Source organism: Nomascus leucogenys, chromosome 2, assembly GCF_006542625.1.
Source record: "Nomascus leucogenys isolate Asia chromosome 2, Asia_NLE_v1, whole genome shotgun sequence".
In the NCBI taxonomy this organism is placed as follows: domain Eukaryota; kingdom Metazoa; phylum Chordata; class Mammalia; order Primates; family Hylobatidae; genus Nomascus; species Nomascus leucogenys.
Window position 1 is genome coordinate 43,644,898 of NC_044382.1, and position 18,977 is coordinate 43,663,874.

Genomic DNA, 18,977 nt, shown 5'->3' on the forward strand with positions numbered 1-18,977 from the left:
CTGGGCTGGAAAGCCTCTAAAGGGGCTCCTACAGTTTGCAAACTGTGGCCCAGGGAGCTCTGGTGCTCCTCGGGAGTGTCTGTTGCATCAGAAGGGGCTACAGGGGACAGTAGACAGCAACCAGGGCATCACTTCATTCTTCTATTTAGGAGTCTTAGTAAAGTTTCATCTGAAAAATGTGCCCTGTTGCCTTAACTAACCTCACTTCTTGTTTTTTAGGTGAGAAAATAAAGCCCAGAGAGGACAATCAGCAAGGAATCCAGCACCTTGGAGCCATGGAAACCCTTCTTGGTGCCTCTTTAGGCTCCTCATGGCAGTAGGGGCAGGAGGGCACATAGGTCGTTGTGCACCTAGTCCCAGGTGGATAAGAACATCCAGACGCACCTGCCCTTCGCTAGCTTTGTCATGGCCCTGCCCCCATCCCAGCTTCAGGGTAAACCCCTGCTACCCTCAGTGCTCAGCCAGTAGGTCACTTCTTCCAGGAAGTCTGCCCTGACCACCGGGTTAGTTTTGCTCTCCTTGTTCTGTGCTCCCATGGCTCCAAACCTGCACCACTTCTAAAGATGCATTCATCTTTGGATCTGATCCCCTGTGAGGGATTGCATCAGCATTGTCCATCACCCCTGGGCCCCCAGCACCCCACCCAATGCCAGCACATAGAGTGGGTACTTAATAATTGCCTGTTGAATGAACGACTGAAGTATGGCCTCCATTTTCTCACCTGCAAGATGAATAAATACCACCTTCCAGGGTAAGAAAAGTGGACCCCTCACTGGGCTGGCTGGTAGGCTGGCAAGCCAAGGGCTCAGACAGCAGGGGTCCTTCTCCTGCCACCCCTGAGCAGCTTCCAAGGTCAGGCAGCCAGGCAGGAACCACCCACCAGTTTCCTCTGCCATGGCAGAGCCTCGATCTAATGAGCAGAGGCCTGGGCTGGGCATATGGGGTCCCTTACCAAGACTCCAGTGCACCTCACCCACCAGAAATTCCTGCCTGGCTGGCACACACCCTCCTAGCATGAATATTTATTTAAGATTTGCAGAGAAGGGAAAAATACAGAGTACTTCAAAGCATCTGCAGAGGAAAAGAGACCACAAAGCCCTGGGGATCCAGTAGGGGCTCCCATAGCCAGCCCTGGCCTGACCCTAGGATCCACCAAGGGATGCTCAGGATGGTCTCATGAGCTGTGGCTGAGGGCCAGGCCCTCCACATACGGGCATCTCTGTCCCTCACAACCCTGCGAGGCAAGAACTCTGCATCCCTCATTGAACGGCTAAGAAAACAAGGCTCACAATACTAAGGGGGCAGAACTGACCCTCGCACTCAGGCTGACTCCCAGGAGCCTTGAGGCCTTGAGTACAGGGAGAATTGGGGCCCAGGCATAAACATAGAGCATCTCAAGTCCCCAGGTTCTGTTCCCCCTCTGGTACTGGAGTGAGACTGGAGTGCCAGGGTGCACAGCATGGAGTGAGGCTATAGCAGTGCTGGCCCCCAACCACCCTTACAACTGCACGAAATGCACTCCCATCTCCCCACATGGAGGTGGCCCAAGGACCCCCAGGAACAATGGCAGTCACTTTGAAGCCACTGGCCCCGTACATCCAGGGTTCCCAGGCTAAAGGGTAGCAGCCCACAACACTGAGGAAATATAAATATTTCATGGGCAACTCCCTCCCAGCCTCCAATCATGTGTTCAATTGTCATGAAACAATTCAGAATTTCCAACTCAGGGCTAATAGGCTGCCGTCAGCCAGTCAGCCAGCATGGGCAGGGGCAATTACTTTAAAAGCTTCTGACAGGGTTGTTCACTGTACTGGCTCCCCGAATTGTCTATCTGTGATAGTGGTTGTGCCCCTTCAGGCCCTGAGCACTCTGTGTCCTGTGCAGCAGGCAGACATCTGAAGGGAGGCCGAGGCACTGGCTGCAGAGCTTGTGATCATGAGAGAGACTTACTAGGCCTACAGATGGGTAAACTGAGGCCTTCAACAGGGCAGCTCCAGAAAGGCAGGGGCCATAATGTCTCCCCTTCATATATCCTGTGCCAAGCTGTGGCCTCCTGAATTCATGGCAGATGAGTGGACAAAGGCTGATGGACTGATGGAGAAACAAAGGGATAGATGGAGCAGCTGGGCAGCTCAGCAAATGATGCTGCAATAATCTGCTTCCAACTCACCTCAAATCTATCCTCCTCTCTCCAGGCAGAGTGGGCTTTTAAGATACACACCTGGCCAGATCTCTCACTGTTCAAACCCTTCATCTGCTCCTTTTTGCCTTCAGGATAACATCCCACCCTCCTGTCAAGGACTATGGAGCCCTGTGGGATCTGGTTCCCACTTGATTCTCCAACTTCCTCTTCCCCTATGCCCTGCCTGCTCATCTGTTCCAGTGCTATTATGAAGCCACATGGTCTTCCTTTATTATCAAGCATACCACAGTTTACCTCACCTCAGAGCCTTTGCACATTATATTTTCCTAGGGAGGGGTCCCCAGGTGGTAGAAAAACTGTTACAGCCAACTCCTCCATGTGTCACTCAAGACCCTTCAACAGCAGGCTGCAGATTTCCTCTCCAGCACTGTGCTCCAACTATGTAATGGATTTCTGTGTCTGTCTCCTTAACTCAACCCAAATGAACAAGAGCCATCTATCTCTGTATCTCTGCAATCACAGGCACAAAATAGGTGCTCTCTACATTTTTTCCGACCTGAGAGGCCATTCTAGGAGGGTCTCAGGCCAGGGTTCTGTCCAGTATTCCATGCAGATGCTGACAGTACTGCAATTAAAAAAATACTTGAGACGCCCAAATGCCCAAATAGCTTCTCATTTTGCTTTGACTACCAATACTTGCACAGTGCAATAGAATAATGCTCAAATACGTTAATATCTTACCTGATCCTAGGGGGTCCTCTCTACTTTTTAAAGCCTCAAACTTCCTCCCTCTCACAGATGAAAAGGAGAGTACAAATACATTCCCTCCCTTGCTCTGTGGATCCATTCCTACAGGTAGTCAAGACTCTGAGCTTCCCCTCTGACTTTCTGGCAGTGCTTCACCTCTCCCCACAAATGACTGCAGGAACAATTCTGATGGACTTCAGACTCTCCCAACAGAGCCAATCCTTCCCCGTCACGTTGGAGTGGACTTGCTACCCATACCATCAGCAGCCCCCTGAGAAACTTCACAGGGCAGGGGCTTCTTTGGAAACCAACCCTTTCCCTCCACCAGCTCAGAGAACTTGTTCCAGATAGATGCCAGGATTCTTGGAGGAGCATGGTGATTCTGGGTTGGAGCCTCTGACCCTGGCCAACCAAAGGCCTGAGCCACTCTTTCCCCACAAAGTGATTGGCGCAGGAGTGGGCATGTAAGCTGGACCCAGCCAATCAGCATAACCAAATCACTTGCCCACCCTGGGGAGGGTCCTATAGTTGTTGCCAATAGAGGCTCAGCCCTGTTCTCAAGAAGCTTACAACTGGTAGGGGCAACAGGTTTTACTCTATCATTACACGAATATTTAATTTCAATACTGTTGCAATAAGAGCTATGAAGGAAAAGAATACTCCCCCTACTTTTACTTGGTGTTAAGATTTGAAGAAAAAAAAAAAAAAAACACTGCCTGAAGGATTGTTATGGCCTTCTATATAATAGTGGCTGCGGACATTTGCCCATTATGTTCAGCATGAACCCAAGTGACAAATTCATCAAAGCATTTTGCACTAGGGAGAAAAATTTATATTAGAGGAAGCACAGCAGTTTGGACTGAAAGACAAAGAAAATTCAGCCAATTCTGCTGATCTTTTTTGACAGGGCACCTGGAAGCTGAAAGCTAAAGTGATATTCAGGAACAGGGACTGCTACTTCTGTTCCTGGTGAATCCTGCCCCAAACCTCCTCTCTCTCTCATTCCTGATTCCACCGTGCCAGTGGGAATATATGCTCCCCAAGATGTCAAAACTAAAGGGAAATTGCAAAAAATATATACATATATTTTTAGAGAAGGGAAAATAAGATTATAAAAAGTGTGTTTTGTACCCTCCAAGTTTCACTAAGAACTTCCTGACTTCCAGGCCCTGGTTGTGCCCCACCCACAGCCTGCCCAGCTTTCCTGGACCAAACTTCCTAGCACCTAAGCAGGGGATGAGGGCAGATAAACTAAATCAGAAAAGGAATCTGTTCCTCCTAGACTCAACCAACATGACCACCGTGGGGAAAAAAGAAACAAAAATAAGAGCAAACTCTCTTAAAGAGCACCCTGGCAGCTATCACCATTAGCATTCAGCCCCTGTGTCCACAGGACTCAGGACCAAGCCCCTCATCTTCATTATCCCATCCATTTCCCAAGAAGCAGGAATTCTTATTCGCACATTTCACAGATGGGGAAGCTGAGGCTAGGAGAGGTTATGTTATTTGCCAAAGCCACACAACTAGTAAAAGCCACTGACAAGATTCTGGCTCAGGCCATCAGGTGCCAGAGGCAGCATTTTTTGGCACCATAGGCCCTGCCTGGGAACAAGAGCATGCAGAAAATCTCACAAGAGATGAGAACAAAATTTGGAAAATTGCTAGCGTGCAGGGAGGGGGGAAGGTGTGATTTCCTGCTACAGACACCACAGTAAAAGCCACCCCAGGAGTGCCTGTGCAGCCCTCCATAGTAAGGTCCAGCGGTTGCATTTATGCCCAAAGTTGCCCCTCGTGCTTGGAGTGGAAGGAAGATTCCTGAGACAAGATTGGAAGCTTCTCAGCTTAGCAGCTCTAGGGCTGGACCCGCCAACAAGCCATTTTATACATAAAGCGGTCAATGGGAGGGGGTAGACGTAGGGGGCTAAACTCCCCACAGCACAGGGTCCAAGTCGGTAGACTGCACTTCTCCAGGCGCAGGTCCGCTAGTGCCGGCATCGGGGACTCGTTATCTTAACTTGCGACCCTGGGTGCACAGAGCCCGGCACACACCACTGGAGAGGGGTTCCTGCTGTCGAGGGTTAAGTGGAGGGTATGGAGTCCCTGGAACATCACGACAAGGTGCAGGGGCCACCTGGCAGGGCCTGAACGCCGAGGCCTCTGTGAGCTTGGGTCGGGCCGGCTTCCCGCTTCAGAGGTTGGGGAGGGAGTCGTGGGTCTCTGCGTTCCCAGGCCAAGCGGCCCTGGAGGCACCGACTAGCAGGACGCCGAGGTGGCGCGGGTCGCGGCCTCTCCCGCAGCAGCTGTCGGCGAGAACCAGGCAGGGAGGCGCCGCCGCTCACTGCACCTCATGAAACATGCAGGCCCGGCTGCCGCGCTGCCATCTCCCGGCACCTTGAGCCCGAAACGGTCGCTCTGGAGCCCATGGCCGTCGGCGGGCAGGCTTAGCCGCTCCAGTCCCTGAGAATGACAGGCCACAGCACGACCTGCCCTGTGGTCCCATCCCAGAATCCCAACAGCAAGCAGGCTCAGGCTGGTCACTTCGGGGTACCAGGAGTAGGTTCGGCCAACTGGTTTCCACCATGAGGCTTCGCGCACAGGGTTATCTGGCCACGGGGCAACGCTGGGGAGCCCTGTGGCCTGAGGGTGGGCAAAGGGCAGGCTCCCAGTTCCCTTGCGACCAGCCCGTCTCCCAGTGGCAGCCAGCCAGGAACGGCCTGCGGGGCCACAGGGGTGGAGGCGTCACCGTTCGCAGGCCCGCAGCAGGATGGCCGCTGGGGGATGTGCAGGCATAGGGGTTGGACAAGGGGCCCCAGAAGTGTCTGTCCTGAGGGGTTGGTCTGCCCTTTCCTCACCAGCCCAGCCCCTGAGGAGAGGGAAGGAGGCAATTCCCCCAGGCAGAGCAGGTCGGGCGGTTGCCCCTCCCTAGCACCCCCTACCCCCAAACACAGAAACCCTGGGGTCTGTCCTCAAACCTCCCTGGCTGCCACGCTCTGCGCAGCAGACTCTCCCTGCCAACACGCAAGACCAGCTCCCTCCCGTAGGCTGAGCAGAAAGAAGAAAGGTCCAATCTCAAAACCCCCAACTCGACCACCAGCTCCCGTCGAAACGGAAGTAGGGCCAGCCCCTCACGAGTCAGGTGGGAAACTGGGCCCAGGCAAAGAAAGTGCGCCAGGGCTAGGCTGGGACCCGCTGCGGCTTCGTCCGCATGCGGCAGGGCCCCTTCACTGAGGGCCCAGGGCGCGCTTCCCGGCCTCGAGGCCCGGCCGCCAGCCGCGCGGACCCCAGCCTGCGCCCCAAGGGAGGCCGGGACCCCTAGCCGGCGGGACTGCGCGCCGCCCCTCTCCCCGCAGGTCCCGGCGAGCGCCTAGCTTCCCCTCCCCCCACCCTTCCCGCCTCCCGGCCGGTGTCCCCGCCTTCCCCGCGGGCGACGGGCGGCGGCGGCGGGAGGAGCGGGCCGAGCCGAGGCAGCCCCGGCCTCGCGCGCTGGGATGTAGCGAACCAGCAGGGGCCGAAGAACTGTGCAGTGCCAGAGCCAGAGCAGGATCCGGGGCCCAAGCCGGAGCCGAAACCTGAGCCAGAGTCCGCGGCGGGCGAGCCCGGAGCCGACGAGCCGCAGACACAGCGCTGCCCAGGTGGGGTAAGAGACGCTGGGCTAGGGGCGCAGGGTCTCCGCGGTGGAGGGGCGCAGGGAGGTGGGCGGCCGAGTCCTGTGCAGTTTGCTCCTGGCGTGTGTGGGTCCAGCCGGCGGCGCGGGACAGCGCAAGGCGCGGAAGGTCAGGAGCCTTCGAGGCAGCGCGAGGAGCTCGTTCCTGCGCCCAGGGCAGTCATAGCCGCCGTCACCGGGTGCTACCTCACCTAACCGGTGGGATCAACCCTCTGCTTTGGCTCCGGGCACCTCAAGAGGGTAGCAGCCTCGGGGGCACGGGCCACGGCCCCGCGAAGGGCACAACCTGAGAAGCCCGTGGCAGCCCCTCGCGGCGGTGCGGGACGCAGGGTCCCCCCACCCCCAGGAGAAGTGGGCAGGAGAGAGGGCCGCCCGCTGCTCCCCGCTGCATCCAGGGATGGAGGGCCCTACCACCCATGGAAGTGCTGGCCCCTCTGCGTGGCCCGGGACTTCAGCCGTGGCTTCGCGTCAAGAGGGTATTTTTCCTAAACGAAACCGCTTCATTCGTTCGTTCGTTCGTTCGTTCGGGCAGCAATGCCGCAGAACAGCAGCAGACGTCGGTCCGCGCCCTGGCTTTCTTCGCCCCGGACCCCGACGTCCCGCCGCAGCGCTCGGAGGTGCCCCCAGCCCATGGCAGCCTGCTCTCGCCGGCACAGGTCGGGCTTTTTCTTCCCAGGAGAGAAACCCCAATTCCCTTCGTAACGTCCAATAAAGACATTCCCGCGGCTTCTCCCGGGTTTGGTTGTTGACGCGGGGTCCCGGAGCACGCAGCCGCTTCTCAAGAACCGGGTCTCCGATTTCTGAAATTGACCAGCTTCGTAAATTGGAATCCGGGTCCCAAGCATTTCCGATTTATGAATTCCCTGAATCTACAAATATTTAGTCCACTTTTCTGAAAAACTAAGGCTTGTGTGTTCTCTTGACATCCCTGTGACCTCTGAAAACCACCAGGGCCAGAGCGAGGAAATCCCAGGTTGCTGTCCCCTGGGGGAGGATTCAGGTCTAGGGTTCAGGTCTACGGTAGTCAGGGCAAAAGCTACAGGCAGCAGGGGCGGCACAGGAGACTTGCTGTCCCCGTGCCCTTTTCTGGGGCTGCTTTGGGCCTCCCTCATCTCTTCCAGAGAAAGGAAAAGAGGTGGGCTGGGGCGTGGAGACGAGGCTGTTTGGACTCTAGGATGCAGAGGCCTCCAGACAGTCTCAGGGTGCTCTTCTCCCATGAAAGCAGCCGCTGGGAGGAGGACGCTATGGTGCATCCATAAGTTGCCCCTCTGCTCTCCAGTTATGCGACCAGCTGCTACCTCCTTCCTAGTCTTCTTCCCCACAGCTCAGCCATTCTCAGGAACCAGACAGCGTCCATGGACTTAGGTGAGAGATGGGCCGGGTAGAGCCATGGGTCCTACCAGCCGCTGACTGAGCGGTCCACGGCACAGAGTCTGAGTTCCACACTCCCATCTATGCCTCACTGGCGGCAGTCCTGCTCAAATACATCCTGGCTCTTCCCGGGACAGGCTGGGGATCCCCATTTGGCAGGAAGCCTCAGACTGGGGTCCCAGGAAGCCTAAAGGAGCCAGTGAGGTCTTTCCAGCCCCTACCTGAGCACCCTCCTCCCCACTTACCCAGTAATTGCTGTGTTCAAAGAAACAGGAGCTTTTATTGGGGAGGGGGTGTTAGATCAGGCAGAAAGAGGTAGGTGGTCCAAACCTGCACTCCCAAAACTGGGTTTTCAAGTTTGAACTTCTCCACGGACTAAGAGGCTTAGGGCTGGAATGTCCCAGAGAGTCATGGATAGCCCTGGTGGCAGGCCATGGCACATTCCTTCCTTTTTCCTAAAATACCTTGATTCTGGGAGCAAGGATTAGGGCAGGGTGCCCCCGTGGGTGAGTAGAAGGATGCCCCCCCCATGAGACCCTTCCAACCACCCTTCCCAAATTACATTACTAAACCATTCTTGGGCACAGGGTGTTTTTAGTGAGCTAGGCTTCAGGAAGGGTCCTCATGGTGACTACTTCAACCCCACAACAGCCCAAGCTCTTCTGCTCAGCCCAGCCAGGACCCTAAACTCCAAAATTCTTGAAAATCACAGAATCATTCCTGGCTTTGTGTGGTCAGGGAGGAGTGGGGAACAGGGCACATGGTTCCAGCTCCACTAAGCCCCCTTCCCTCCTCTCTTCGTGTCCCATCAGCAAGTGAGCTGGATGCTGAAGCAGCAGGCAGAGTCCAGTGTTGGACATGGGAACTGAGGCACAGGGCAGATCAAGCCTTAACCTTGAGGCAAACACAGGTCACACAGCACAGCTGGGGGAACACAAAGCCTCTGCTTACTCCTGAGAGTGCTGTTTTCTGTCCTGTGTGTGTGACGTGTCCGTGAGTGTGCAAGAAGCCCCTATCTTGACTGGGACAATGGCCAGTGAGTGTAGCTAGGGAAGAACAGAGAGCATGTCCAGGTCCCTTCCCCAGCCAACGCCCAAGATCAGGCCACAGCCTCCTCACAATCAATTGCCTCCTCACTCCTTGATCACTCAGTGCTGCCCAGGCCCAGCGAACAGACTCTGCCAGCAAGCCCCACTAGCCCCAGCCCCTCTTTGGGTCTCAGGTCCCCTGAGGATATGGGGCTTCACCTGAAACGGTCAGAGGGCTTTTCCATCTACATAGCAGGCATCAAGATCACCAAATAAAGGGACTATTGTGCCTGCCTGGAGCCCTGCCAGAGGTTTGGGCCCAGAGGGGCACACAGCAGGTGCTCAATAACTGCATTAAATGCACTAACAGTGAGGATACGGGCCCCTCAGACTAAGCAGTGACTGCTGCTCACAGAACAGTCCCCATTGGGGGATGGCCCAAAGAGTCACTTTGGTCCCTCTGGGAAGTGAGACGGCTGTGAGTCCCAACCTCCTCTAGAGGCCCACAGACAGACCATTCATTTCTAAGTCTCTGCCCAGAGATGCACTGTGCTTCCCACCTTGGCCTGACACGTGGCAGGGTTAGAACACACCTCCTATCCCCTGCCAGCCCGCATTCATGCCAAGTAGCACATATGTGCCTAAACTCAGCACTTCCATAGTGCAGTGAATACATGAGTGTGTACAGCATCTCCACATGGATGTACAGGATGTGGGTGTGTGTGCGTGCCCCCATGCTGTCTGCATTCAGGCTGTTCTATGGGGTAAGACAGCTAAAAAGAGAATGGTGTGTGAAGGGACACTCCCTAGCATGCTGCAGCACCTGAATATCTCCTTGAAAGGAGGGATCTTCTACTGCAGGAGACTTGTGGTAAAGGTGGCCAAGAAACATGGCAAAGGTGGGGCTGAGGGCAAATGCTGGGCAACTGTGCTTCCCCATGTTGCCTTCCCCGTGGCCAAGACTCATTTCATGGAGGGAGATCTCAGCTTGGAAGAAGGCAGGAGTCACTGAGCCTCCCCAACCCAAACTCCTGAGAGGTGTCCTCCCTCTGGCCTCAGACCCTGCATCCTATGGTCACAGACCCACAGTGAGAAAGGACCAGGCCCTAAGGAGCTGTGCTGTCTCTCCACGGCCCAGAGTGGGGGATGGGGATGGGGATGGGGATGGGGATGGGGATGGGGATGGGGATGGGGATGGGGATGGGGGCGGGGGTGCTTTGGACTAAGGTGGAGGGAATGGAAGGCAGGCCTGGTTCCACCCTGCATGCCTGACCCTGGCCCCAGCAGCCCCCACAAGGAGCTCAGCTGACCCTGGGTGTCTCCCTGTGATGGGAAGGGGTAAGGCGAGGACTCAAAGGCAGAACCTGCAGAGTGCCCCAGACGCCGATACCTGTGCAGTCAGTGCCACCCACGCAGGAGTTGAGGAGGCACTGGGTTTTGGGGTGAGGACACTGGACACCTTCCTGCTTCTTTCCCAGGCAGACAATCTCCCTGGCGCAGCTCCCTTGGGTTGCTGTGTCTGGTGGAGCTGGTCACAGGTGAGGGGCAGAGGGCAGTCTGGGGTCCGCCTATGGCCAGAGGAGCAGGTCAGGGCGGCGCTTTGCCGCCCCAGCTGTGGCCTGTTTGCTCAAGATGCTGAGGTCTCAGGGCCAGCTAACAATTGTTGAGCAAAATCCTTCGACAAACTTCACCTACGTGCAAGGACTCGAGGAGGGAATCACTCTTGGGAGTGGGAGAGTAATGTCTTTGCCTGTGCCCAGTGAGGGCCCATTGGAGCTGCAGCTCAGCTACCACTGCGTGGGAGAGAAGCTGGAAGACTGAGGGCTTCCTGGGCTGCTGGCCCAGGGTTGGGAGACAGCAGTCACCTGGCTTACCAGGCCTGTGCCTGAAGCCCTGGGAAGCCAGGACGCAGGCCCCAGGCTGGGACAAAGCTACCCTGAAGGAGGGCAAAGGCTGCCAAGGCCAACCCCATGCCTGCCAAGGCCAGGCCTGGCCCATTTGGCCAAGGCGTAAGGTGTAAAACAAGGGGAGAGGTACAAGAGGCTGTGGGGTCTGGCTGGGATCCTGGGGTCTTCCTTCTGCATTCTTGAAACGCCTAGAGCCAGCAGAAACGTTTCGTCTGATTAGAAGCCATCATTTCTATCCCAATCCCGGAAAATTGACTGCGGTGCAGAGAGGGAGGCCTGAGAAGCAGCCTTAGGGGAGAAGGTCCAAGCTAATTAGGAGGCAGCATCCGGGGGCCCATTAGAGCGCAGGCTGCTGTCACTCAGCCGGGCTGAGCTCCCGGGAGAAGAGGCTGGAGAAGGAGGGGCAGGCGGCCCCTCGACGAGGACACGGCTGGGAGCTGCCGGAACGGGCCCCGGGCTCTGCCCCAGCCCCGGCGCTGGCTCGAAGGCGCCCGCTCGGTGCGATCCTGTTCGGCAAACATTCACTCATCCTGGGCTGTTCTCGCCAGGGCTGGGGACTTCGAGGCGGCCGAGACGGGAGTTGATTCTAGGCGAAACAAGTCATTTGAGGCCTGAGGTGGGCACGAGCTGCCCGGGACTTGCAGGCCAGATGCGTTTCTTTTGTGAGGCCGAGGGAGAACTCGGTGTGTCACCGGGGAAGGAGGGAGAGGCGCGGCGAGGCCGCGGGGGGCGGGGAGGCGGCGGGAAGGTGGCTGCGGAGGGGGAGGGTGCGGGCGAGGCAGGGAGGGAGGGAGGGCGGCAGAGAGGGCGCGGCGGCGCGGGCGGCTTGGGGCTGGATTCCGCCCGCGCTCCCTCGCTCGCTAGCTCCCTCCCCAGCCCCCTCCCACCCAGGCCCACCCCACCCAGCACCCCTGGCGCAGGGACTGCTGGAACCTGGCTGTGCGCGCTGTCGCTTTAAGACAGACTCTGCCGGCGCCGTCCGGAGCCTTAGAAACCGGCCCCGGATCGCGAGCCGGAGCCGGAGCCGGGGCCGGCCGGGCTGCTGAGGCCCGAGCGGCAGGAGCGCAGCGCGGAGCGCTGAGCCAGGCGCCCGGTCGCGAGAAGCTGCCGCCGCCTCTGCCCGCCCGGCCCCGCAGCCCCGGGCGGTCCATGGGGCGGGTACGGCGTCGCTGCGGGCGCCGGCAGCCCTGGAGGGCAGCCGCTTAGGCGCTGCGCTCTTGTCCCCGCAGGTCGCAGCCAGGGCGGCGGGGCGCGCCCAGCCCCGGCCCCTGGAGCGCCCGCCGCGGTCCCCACCTCCATGGACGCCTTCAAGGGGGGCATGAGCCTGGAGCGGCTGCCGGAGGGGCTCCGGCCGCCGCCGCCGCCACCCCATGACATGGGGCCCGCCTTCCACCTGGCCCGGCCCGCCGACCCCCGCGAGCCGCTCGAGAACTCCGCCAGCGAGTCGTCTGACACGGAGCTGCCAGGTAAGCGCCGTTCCCCGCGCGGCGCGCACGGAGCCTACCCGGGCGCGGAGCACGGGGAAGTGGGAGCAGGGCCTGACGCCCGCGCCGTGCAACCAAGCTCCCTCTCCGCCCCAGAAGCGTCAGGAGCTTTCTTTTTCCCGTTCTCGACCTGACGGTGAACGCGGAAACTTACGCACACGCGAAAGCACTTCCACGCGGTCCCCACGCGCCAAGAGACTGGCAGATGCACGAGCCTACAGCTGGAGGGTTGGACTGACAGCCCCTCTTGATCAGGAGTAAATAGAACGGGGAAAAATTTGATTTGCGCAACTGGGCGCTAAGGAGCGGCTCGGACGAAGGGAGAGGAGCAGACCGAGAAAGGAATACGGGTGACGGGCGAAAGAACGCGCTCAGAGAGACAGAGAGGGAGGCTAACACCGTGACAGTAGGCGACAGAATGAAAGAGGCCGAAGAGAAGGGGCGGGCGGGAAGGGTAAACGCGGGGAGAGGGGTCATCAAGTAGAAGGGAGACACAGAGGACGGTGAGGGCCAGCGGGCCAACAGGCGCGGCCGGACTCCCAGCAAGGCCAGCCCGAACCCCGATCAAGGGATCCGGCCCACGTGCGCGGCCGAAGCCCGGAGCAGCCCGGCCCTGGCCCTGGCCCTGGCCCTGGCCCTGGCCCCCGCCCCGGCTCCTGCGCGTCTCCCTCCGCGCTGCCTTTTTTGTCCGAGCTGGAGCTTTTTTCCAGCAGCGAACTGGGCCCGCGAGTGGCCGGCGCGGGCAGTGGGGCAGCGAATCGGCTGCCCAGCGCAGCCGGCCGGGTTCCCGAGGGGCTCCGAGCTCCCCAGTGTGGGCGCCTCTTCTGCGTTCATTTCTTAATACACAGCTGAGTGTTTCTCTCCACTTTCTTATTATCTGTTTGTTTCTCTTTTGCATCCCTAAGTGATTTTTCTGAGAGGTTGTTTGCTTGGTTAAAACACAATCAACGCTGAACTATACTTTTGTTTTCAAAAGTTTCAAGCGCGGTCTTTGGTGGGTTTTATTTTTAAAACTTAGATATATAATCGTAGATTGATTTTTTGAACCAAATCTATGACGATGAATTAACAATTTTAACTGTATCTTTCGATTTTGAAAGAATTAATGTACGAAGTGCAGGTCTGGAATTTAAAATATCTACATGCAACATTATTCTTCCGGAGATTTTAAAAAGTGAATCCAAAATGGCGCGTTTCTCCGGAATTTTCTCAAAATCCATTTACAGTGGCGTTATTTGGGGAATTTAAATTATCTAACTATAATTTGTTTCTCTGAGATTTAAAAATTATCTCTACAAGGGCCTTATTGGGAAGGAGTTAAAAATCTATCTACAACGGTACATTATTTTTTTAAATCCCAGAGAAATAAATGCTTCTGTCAACCTGGAGTTTATACACTTACAGCTCTGTATTTAGTTAGGGGTGTGTTTGTACGGAGCTTTCTGGCTTCTTAATTTACATTTGCTCTGTGTTTCTTCCTGTCTGATTTTGAGAATTTGTGGCCCTTTCTGTGTCTTTAGGCATAGAGCTGTGAGCTTTTCTGGGCTTCTGTGTTTTGTTTTTAAACTCTTTTTCTTTATGTATCAATGTTTCTATGACTGCGTGTGTTTTGTGTAGCTTCAAAGAGAGAAAGACTAAAGCCCGAGGTCACCTAGACAGAGTCTGTCTGTCTGGGTTGCAGTTGGTGGGGTTTTCTAGGCTTTGGAACTGGAGGCCTGGAAGCAAGGCCGAGAATCCGGCTGTGTTGTGCCTGCCCAGTAGGGCTCCCATACACCCCTGAGGAGAAGAAAGTGGAGGGGCTTTAGGCTGGAAAGATCTGATCCTAGTTCAGAAAAGCAGAGACCCCCTCAGATTTAGACCCCCTAAGAGCTCGCAAAACAAACAAACAAACAAAAAGCATACATTTGCTGGGAACATCAGCAGCAGGGCCAGAATCTGAGCTGAGCTAAGGGTGTAGGCCCTGCCCAGCCAGGAACCCAGGCCTGCGGCTCGAGCTCCGATTCCTGGGCTCTTCTCCGCGGCACACCAGACTAGAGGTGCCTACTGACGACCAGCACCCGGCGGGCGCTTTCCAGTGGGGACAGTTCCCAGGGAGCCTGGAGGGAGAGAGGGAGGGAGGAAGGGAAGACCGCCAGCGCTGGTGGCGAGCGCTTCGGTGGAGCCGGGACGGGGTGCAACCGTGACCCGCTCCCCGTCCTGCCTACTGCAGAGAAGGAGCGAGGCGGGGAACCCAAGGGGCCTGAGGACAGTGGTGCGGGAGGCACGGGCTGCGGCGGCGCAGACGACCCAGCCAAGAAGAAGAAGCAGCGGCGGCAACGTACGCACTTCACAAGCCAGCAGTTGCAAGAGCTAGAGGCCACGTTCCAGAGGAACCGCTACCCCGACATGAGCATGAGGGAAGAGATCGCCGTGTGGACCAACCTCACCGAGCCGCGCGTGCGGGTGAGCAAGGGGTGCGCGCCTAAGGGCACCCGCGCAGAGGGCTCCCGGGCCGCCTCTGCCGCAGCCCTCCAAAGCTTAGACCCACAAGCAGACCTTCACTCTCCCACCATTCAGACCTGTTCCCTCCCTCCACCGGAGATCCCCACCTTAGGCCCTGGCCCACCTAGTGTCTGCCAGGCCTCCAGGCGTCTCGGACCTTCAACCCCTCTGACCCTCATCCTACCTGATCCTCGGACTAAGGCAACCCCAGCCCAAAGACCTGTGCCCCCAGGGGACTCCCCCATGCCCTGTGGGGCCCAGGACCCACTCAGATGTTAGCAGGATACACTGGGCCAGAGACTGGGCAGTGGATTCCCTGCCGCTGGGGACCTCGGGAGCTGCTGGCCTTACCCCGAAAACGAAAGGGAAAGGCAGGTCCTGTCTGGCTGCCTCGGAGAAGCCTGAAAGGTGCCTGGGTTTGGGGCTCTCAAAACTTCCTGAAGCAGTGGTCCCATCTCACAAGCAGATTCTCTAAAAGCTCAAGATATTCTCCACCCTCCCCAGCCATCAGTAGGACCCTTTGCCTTCTACCCTTTCCGGAAGGTCTCCTGTCAGGTGAGGTGGGGGGTGGCTCCGGGAGCCAAATGTCCTTCCCAGTCCCTTTTAGGATATGCCATCTCAGACCCAAGACCAGCCTGCATTCTCCCTCTTCTCACCCGTTTGGTTTCCAGTAAAAGCAAGGCTTTCCTGCCAGGTTAGCAAGAGAATCATTTCTTCCCTGGGGGTGCAAATATTTAATCAGATATTGGGAGCACCTCCCAAGTCGACCAAAATCCCACCTGGCCCACAGACTCCTTACCAGAACCCCAGCCCTCACTCCTCCCTAGGCAGGCTGGCCAGCCCAGTGGGACTTGGAGTGAAGACACAGCACTCAGTAATCCTGAACTCACTAATCCTGCCCAGGTTTATGGTGGTAGGGGTGGGTGGGGGTGGAATCAGGTAGTGTCAGTGCTGGGGACTAGGGAAAGCTGAGAAGCAGGGATCTGGCAAACTAGCTCAGGAAACTCCACTCAGAACTGTAGGAAAATCCGAGAGGGCAGAGGGCATGCGGTGGGCAGATAGGTAAGGATGGGGGAGGACTAGGAGGTTCTTACCAAATTTGGGGGGAGAAAAGGAAGGGCAGGAAGATTAGAAGAAACTAGTAGGAATAGAAAATAAATATTTGTGGAGAAACATATTTGACATATATTTAGGCGGCAGGAAAGAAATTAAATAGGAAGCAAAAAGATCAGGTATTTGAGAAAAAGAATCAACTGTTTAACGGGAACAGTGCAGGTCAGATATTTGGAAAGGATTCAAAAGCCTAATATTTGAGGACGATTCAAAAGGATCAAAAATGGGGGATAAACAAGAAAACAGACTGAGGGAGAAGAAAGAGGTTCAGACAGGGGTGGACTGAACGAAAATAAACATTTGGAGCCAAAAAGAAAACATCAAATATTGCCGATAAAGATGATAACAAACTGAGCGATGAAATAGATCGAAGAATTGGGGGAGTTGGAAAGTCCTATGTCTCAGGGAGGAAAAATACCTTTTGTATTTGAGGGAGAATAAAAAGACTGAAATATTTAGTAGATAGAGTGAACCCGTTTGGGGGAGAAGGCAGAGGTGAACTGGTTGAGAGGAAGAAAGAAAACGAGTACCTGTTAAACGAGAATCCGTATTCGGAGAAGAAAACGGATATAATTTGGGGGAGAGGATACAGATCGGAAAAAGAAAATAGTATTTTCTGGGGACAGGAAAGGAACCATTGTGGAGGGAATGCAGGAGCGGAAATATCGGTCGAAGGAGAGAAACAACGTTTGGAGGGCAGCGCGCCGACGGAGGGCTCTGGGCTGTGGGGAAGGGGGTGGGGTCCCTCCCGGCCCACAGCGGCCCTGACCCTTCTCCCGTCCCCTCCCCCAGGTCTGGTTCAAGAACCGGCGAGCCAAGTGGCGTAAGCGCGAGCGTAACCAACAGCTGGACCTGTGCAAAGGTGGCTACGTGCCGCAGTTCAGCGGCCTAGTGCAGCCCTACGAGGACGTGTACGCCGCCGGCTACTCCTACAACAACTGGGCCGCCAAGAGCCTGGCGCCAGCGCCGCTCTCCACCAAGAGCTTCACCTTCTTCAACTCCATGAGCCCGCTGTCGTCGCAGTCCATGTTCTCGGCACCCAGCTCCATCTCCTCCATGACCATGCCGTCCAGCATGGGCCCAGGCGCCGTACCTGGCATGCCCAACTCGGGCCTCAACAACATCAACAACCTCACCGGCTCCTCGCTCAACTCGGCCATGTCGCCGGGCGGCTGCCCGTATGGCACTCCCGCCTCGCCCTACAGCGTCTACCGGGACACGTGCAACTCGAGCCTAGCCAGCCTGCGGCTCAAGTCCAAACAGCACTCTTCGTTCGGCTACGGCGGTCTGCAGGGCCCCGCCTCGGGCCTCAACGCGTGCCAGTACAACAGCTGACCGCCCCGCCGCACCACGCGGGCCGGCTGGCTGCCGGCGCGGGGAAGGGCGCGGGCGCGGAGGACGCACATGGGCCCCGGCTCGCGGGCCCCGGCTCGCAAGCCCCAGCTCACCGCGCCGCGGACCTCACACCTGCGCAGCCCCCTCCTCCCACTTCCCACTCCGGGTTGGTTTTGTGTTTGCTTTTCCGGACCCCACTCTGCCCTCCAAAAAGACAAAAAAAAAAAAAAAAAAAAAAAAAAAAACGTCGGAGAAAAGTGCCGCGAAAAAATGGATGAGTTGCAATTTCCCTCGGTATGGCGCGGGTGGTGTGTGTGTGTTCCCACGGGCCCCGGAGGCCCACTCCGTGGAGGGGACGCGGCGCGGTAGGCGAGGGCCGAGGCCCAGCGGCCCGGGGAGGACGCCCTCGTAGCCCGCGTCCCCGCCGCGCTGGATCCGGACTGAGCGGCCAGGCCTGCGGACTGGATGTGCGGGGCCTGGACTTGCCTGGGATTTCCCGACCCCATACAAACCAAGTTACTCTCCGAGCTGGGCCCGGCCGAGAGCGCCTTAGCTCAAGTCGGATCCGCGTTGGGGCGGGCGTTGGGTTTGGGGTGACGGTGCCCCCAGCCCAGGATCGGGCACTCGGTGGAGCCACACAAGGCCCCGGCGCGCCTGGTAGAGCCTCGCTGGCCCTGCGCCCCGGAGCCCTATATTAATTAAGGCCGCGGAGCGGCAACGGGCAGTGCGGTTCTGGCGGGAGGAGGGGGAGGTCCGTCTCAGAACACCCCAGCCTTGAGCTTAGCCGCAGGCCCAGGCCCTCTGCTCTGCTCCCGGGCTAGGAGGTGGCCCTCTGTCCGGGTGAACAGCCCCCTCCTCACCGCCCGCCGTGCAAGAGTCGAGCCGGTAGAGCAAGGGGCGCGGCCCCAGGGCCCTGCGCCCACTTTGCACACCCACTCTCTGGCCCGCGCCCCTGTTTACAGCGTCCCTGTGTATGTTGGACTGACTGTATAGAATTATAAATCTGTCTATATCGACTTGTCCATGTATGTCTATTAAAACCATAGTCCGAGCGTGCTAAGCACTGCTGAGCCCCGACTGCTTCATTGGGCTGAGGAGGGAGGCGGATAGAAAGGGAACTGTGGGTAGAAAGGGAACCGGGCCCCTTGGGTAGGAGGGGAGCGCCGAAGCAGCCCCTGCCGAGGTCTCCCTACCCCGCTCCCCCACCACCATTCTTGACCTGCTCAGCCTGGCTCCCATGAGGGCACCGTCCTGCGTTGCGAGCCCGTCCGGTGCGCACCCGCTAAGCTGCGCCTCTCGGCGTTGTCCGCGGGACGCCTTAGCGAGAACCCCCTCCCTCCGCGGCTGCGGGACTCTACGGGTTCTTCCCAGGCCGGGTCTGCGGTGACCCTCGAGGCCCCAGGGTGCTATGGGACCCTTGCCTGCCCGGAGCATTCAGGCAGGGGCTGCTGAGAGCCTCTTTATGCCTGGGGTTGCCTTTTCTTCTGTGGGCCCAGCAACAGCCCCTCTTCTCTCCTCGGAGCCAGGGCCAGGCTATTCCAGGAGGACTGAGGGGGCTGGATCTATCAGAGTCTAGCGAGGGCCTCCCGCTGCCTTTCTCCCTAATGCCCGCAACGTGCCGAGAGCCCACCCAGGGGCGTGCGGCTGTGCAGGAGAAAGTGTCCGTCACACAGGATTCACTTCTCACTTCCGATCCATCCCAAC

The 18,977-nt window shown here is 57.6% G+C and overlaps 1 protein-coding gene across 2 annotated transcripts; it reads left to right on the forward strand.

Moving 5' to 3' along the window:
- Positions 1-11,410: 11,410 nt before the first annotated feature.
- On the forward strand, positions 11,411-18,291 carry PITX1 (paired like homeodomain 1). 2 transcript variants are annotated; one of them, XM_030828894.1, is made up of 4 exons: positions 11,411-11,476; positions 12,090-12,326; positions 14,554-14,786; positions 16,731-17,509. In XM_030828894.1, exons 2-4 carry the CDS (start codon positions 12,158-12,160, stop codon positions 17,271-17,273), a joined length of 945 nt encoding a protein of 314 aa, XP_030684754.1. In that variant the 5' UTR covers positions 11,411-11,476; positions 12,090-12,157; the 3' UTR covers positions 17,274-17,509. The 2 variants fall into 2 exon arrangements, with proteins under 2 accessions (XP_030684754.1, XP_030684749.1); XM_030828889.1 differs by lacking the exon at positions 11,411-11,476 and having other exon boundaries at positions 11,817-12,326; positions 16,731-18,291.
- Positions 18,292-18,977: the final 686 nt, after the last annotated feature.

Bases quoted from the DNA above. Each gene is read 5' to 3' on its own strand.
- PITX1 (XM_030828894.1), top strand. From the start codon at position 12,158: ATGGACGCCTTCAAGGGGGGCATGAGCCTGGAGCGGCTGCCGGAGGGG. The intron at 12,327-14,553 runs GTAAGCGCCGTT...TGCCTACTGCAG, and splicing joins GTCTGACACGGAGCTGCCAG to AGAAGGAGCGAGGCGGGGAA. The intron at 14,787-16,730 runs GTGAGCAAGGGG...CCCCTCCCCCAG, and splicing joins TCACCGAGCCGCGCGTGCGG to GTCTGGTTCAAGAACCGGCG.